The following is a 5,000-nucleotide window of genomic DNA, read 5'->3' as shown; positions in this document are numbered from 1 at the left end:
CTAATCCCGGCGTCGGCTCCCCCGTCCAAGCTCCCAGTCCATTTCTCCCGAGCCACGACCACCAACTGCCCCAAATCGCTCGCTAATTCGCCCGGTGGCAATAGCCCTCTTTTATACGCTACTATCTTTTCATTTTCTTACAGACATTCTTCCCCTCCCACAAAAACCGATCCCGCGCAAGCGGGTGGTCTTTCCTAGGAATTCAGAATTCAGAATTCAGAATTCAGAACCTGAAGATGACCTATGTAGGTCGAAAGCTTGTTATAATAAAGTGTTCTCCGTCTACAAGAACTTTCAATGTCTTTCGGACATCTTTTATGGGAGCTACCCATTGCTCACCGTTCCATCGTCAGAGATGTAGAATTACTCAGCAAAAAAGTCGTGAACGCAGAAGCTGCTGTGAACTTCAATCAAAATTGTCTACATTAGAACCTGCTACCTAAATACACCAATATATATATATATGTATATATATATATATATATATATATGTATATATATATATATATATATATATATGCATATACATATATATATATACATATATGTATATGCGTACATATATACATATATATAGATATATATACATATATATGCATACATATATATATATATACATACATATATATATACATATATATATATATATATGTGTGTGTGTGTGTGTGTGTGTGTGTGTGTGTGTGTGTGTGTGTGTGTGTGTGTGTGTGTGTGTGTGTGTGTGTGTGTGTGTGTGTGTGTGTGTGTGTGTGTGTGTGTGTGTGTGTGTGTGTGTGTGTGTGTGTACATATGCGAATAAATCACAAAAACACGTGATTCACAAAATGTGTAATAAAACCACTTGGAAAATAAAATGAAAGGTGACCGAACGTTTTCGTCTATATATTGTACCTTTGTCTTAAATAGACGAAAACGTTCGGTCACCTTTCATTTTATTTTCCAAGTGGTTTTATTACACACACACACACACACACACACACACACACACACATATATATATATATATATATATATATATATATATATATATATATATATATATATATATATATGTATATATATATATATATATATATACTGTATATGTACATATATATACATATATACATGTATATACATATATATACATATATATGCATACATACACATATATATACATATGTATACGTACATATACATATATATATAATATACATATATATATATATTATACTTTCATATATATACATATATATACATATATGTATGCATGTATATATATATATATATATACATATATATATTATACATTCATATATATAAATATATATACATATATGTATGCATGTATATATATATACATATATATATATATATATATATATATATATATATATAAAGTAAATCAACCAACACTCACCGCTCGTTAATGCAACCTTATTAGATGCTGTAATAATAAGGTAAGGAGTATACACCTGGATATTTGTAGCTGGGGGCAAAGCCTTCGCCTTTACCCTAGTTAGCGTTTTAATGACTGTTTGAAATTAAAAAAAAAAATGCGTGATTCGAACCCGCGACTAGGAAGATGCGAGACCTGCACGCTGCCGATTGCTCACCATCACTGCACCTTATTGTGACAGAAACAGTTAATGTATAGACAAGCGTATTGCGTCAAAAACAAGGGTCGTTTCGTTAGCTTGGTTAGGTTAAAAAAGAACTGCTAGAGTTTTGTTTGAGACGGTGCCTAATGATATCAGCCTCTAGGGTATCTTCCTTTAAACAAAATTACTTTTTTATTCTTAATGAGAAGTTCGTCTCTCACGTTGATTCTCATTTCCCTACCTCTTCTCCTCTTTAGTTTTCCCGCGAAGCCTAACCTCAGTTGTCCACTTAGCCTCAAAATTCTGCATGTAAACAAGTGTGACGTCCACTTTGACCATGACTCCGACCACTTCTTCCGCGTAGCTCGCCTTCCCACGAAGCCTGACTCAACCTCTCGTTGTCTCTCCATCTTTCGCAAACACAGATCGGTGGCGGGTCAGCTCATCGCGGGGCAGAGCGTCATCGCCGAGACCTACGATAGCGTCACCATCTACTTCAGCGACATCGTCGGGTTCACGTCCCTCTCAGCCGAGTCCACGCCCATGCAGGTAGGTTCTGTTGTCCCCACAGAGTAAAGGCCCTGTTCACACTAGCATTTTTCAACCGCGCCGGTTCAATTACAGTGTAAATCAATGTAAACGTTTACACACAACCAAGCAGTTTGTCCTCTACTCTGCGGTATCGCCACGGTTTCTGCGCTGTTCAAACAGTTAGTGTGAACAGGGCCGAAATCTTCAACCTTCTGTAATGACACCCTCCTCAAAAGTGGACGAATGTATGTTTTATTAGGTTTAGATGTGTCTGTACGGCGGACTATTTCTTTTTCTACTGTCTGTAGGCAGGTAACAGTATCCGTGAGAAAGGTGTATATATAGTATATATATACACTTATAGAGGGTTTCTGTCTTCCAGAAGCGATGTACGGTATAATAATTTGTAGATTGACTTATATATTAGACTATACTAACTTTAAGAAAGCTGTGTAATATATTATGTTGTATACTGTAATTTGGTTAATAGACTAAACTAAACTAGCTGCGATAGTGTGATTGCTATTGTATTGGGGAACTTCAGCTACAATGTTTTAAGCATTGCCAGTAACTGTAAGGTCCAAGAGGAATGCTAGAAATCATATGAAATTTCAGTTTGGCTCTCGAAAAAAGTTATTTATATACTTACACATACACACACGTAAATACACATACATACACAAACACACACATGCACTCGCACACACACACCTACACACACACAAACACTCACACACACACACACACACACACGCACGTGCACACACACGTAGCATAATGGAATTTGGAAAAAGTAAAAAAAGAATATCAGGACAATACAACATCGGTAAAAATAAAGTGGAATCTGAAAACATGTCTCCTGATAAACAGATAAACAAAATTGTCGTAGAATCCTACAATTTACTAAGATCAATAAAGGTGGCTAATTGGCTACTTGGACGAAAAAATGATAAAGGAAATGCTAGTCACACTGATAAGGCCTAGACTGGAGTATGCTGCGACACTATGGTCACCCAGTACCAAGAAGAATATAAAGAAAATTGAAAGAATCCAGAGAGCAACTACGAAGATGGCCCCAATACTTTTAAAAATGTCATATAAGGAGAGATTGTCAAAGCTGGAATTACCGACTCTGAAACAATGAAGAGGAAGAGGTACTTGCTAATGATCTATAGACTCATGAAACGCTCGGAAGTCCTTGATAGAGAAGACTTACTAAATTGGGATAAGAGAAATACAAAAGGACATGAAAAGAAACTCGAAAAGAACAATTCTAGAAGAGACTTAAAAAAGAAAGCTTTCCATACAGAGTGGTGGATGTCTGGAGCGAACTGGACTGTGTGCAAAAAACATACACGTATTTAAGAGCAAACTAGACACTGCGAGATACAAAGACGGGACACCACGAGCGTAGCTCCCCTTCCCGTATGATACGTATATACACATGAATTTGAAGCATGATAAATTAGAGAATAGGAGACGGTATTCAACGAGCGTTGCTCCTTTCTTGTATACTACAATTAGGTAGATACACACACACACATGCATACACACACAGACAGTAAACTATATGGTTTTTTTTCTAACTATTGTTATGACCTTTTGCCGGTTGGATTTATCCACCTTACCTTGGTAAAGGTCAAAGGTAATTACTGAAGCAAAGGATAGAAATAAAAATTAAAAATATTCCTTCTAGTATGATTTTTTAGACCTGTAGTCTCACATTTATCGATACTTTTCTTCTGTTCATATAAAGCAGTGGTTCCCAAACTATCTTACCTGACGCCCCCTTTTTGCTTCCAGTAGACCTGCACGCCCTCTTTTGTTCATGTGAAATGATTCTTGCATTTATTTCTTAGCATTGTTCAGGAAAACAGATTTCTGTTCGTATTAGATTTTAATCATGAAAGCCACTCAAATAAATGATAGTGCATTCCAGAGACATCTTTCTAAGTAACTAAAAACGAAACATTTGGTTCAAAGGAAGCGAAAAAAAAAGTTTGAACATTAGCAAATTGTGGTTGGTATCGGTGACGTGTCAAAAACGTGTAAGGAGATCTAGCTTAATAGAAAACGGGTTGGAGTGACTACTATAATTATACTTTGCATGTATGTAATGGCAGATGTTTGTTCTTTGAATGATTTTATTATTCTAATTAAACAAATATTTTTTAGCAGATGACTTCACGCCCCCCTTGCATCCTCCTCATGCCTCCCTAAGGGGGCGCGCCACCCTAGTTTGGGAACCACTGATATAAAGGATCTGAATATCTTGTCAGCTAACTCAATTTCTCGAGTCTTCATCGTCTTAAATTTATCGACAAATATGTCGACATTTGTCGCATCAGCACTAACTCACCGACTTTTTCTAATTTGGTTCCACAGGTCGTCGACCTTCTCAACGACCTTTATTCTCTCTTCGATTCAATCATAGAAAACTTCGACGTCTATAAGGTAAGAAATATGAGTCTTAATTGAACTAAGATCAAGTTTGTTCCGCTCACTGACTTAATATAGTCGTGGAAAATTCACTGTGCTACAAAAGGTTTAATATAATAAACAGTCCATAGACAACTCACTCCATGATCATTCTCATCATTTTAGAATGTAAGCAATCCCTCTGTTGTAACACACTCAAACTATATATAAACATATACACATATACATACAATCACACACACACATATGTATATATATATATATACATATATATACATATATACATATATACATATATACATATACGCATATATACAACCTTTCCCGGTTCCCTTCCTGACCTTATACTTTATGTATATATTCTTGTGTCCTTTTTCATTTCTATGTACCCTGAGGATATCTGAATAGACGAAAGCGCTTGGTCATTAGTTTATCTTTTTCCTTGGGGGG

The 5,000-nt window shown here is 36.1% G+C and overlaps 1 protein-coding gene across 1 annotated transcript in view; it reads left to right on the top strand.

Moving 5' to 3' along the window:
• Positions 1-5,000, top strand: part of LOC143028755 (atrial natriuretic peptide receptor 1-like) — a 944,795-nt gene that overhangs the window by 914,408 nt on the left and 25,387 nt on the right. Inside the window, exons 19-20 of the mRNA XM_076191127.1 lie at positions 2,006-2,129; positions 4,497-4,565. Of these exons, the coding sequence (XP_076047242.1) occupies positions 2,006-2,129; positions 4,497-4,565 (193 nt within the window). The remainder of the gene's footprint in view (positions 1-2,005; positions 2,130-4,496; positions 4,566-5,000) is intronic.

Source organism: Oratosquilla oratoria, chromosome 1 (genome assembly GCF_046742065.1).
Source record: "Oratosquilla oratoria isolate Oo_2021 chromosome 1, ASM4674206v1, whole genome shotgun sequence".
Lineage (NCBI taxonomy): Eukaryota > Metazoa > Arthropoda > Malacostraca > Stomatopoda > Squillidae > Oratosquilla > Oratosquilla oratoria.
This window is presented reverse-complemented; position numbering and strand designations above follow the sequence as displayed.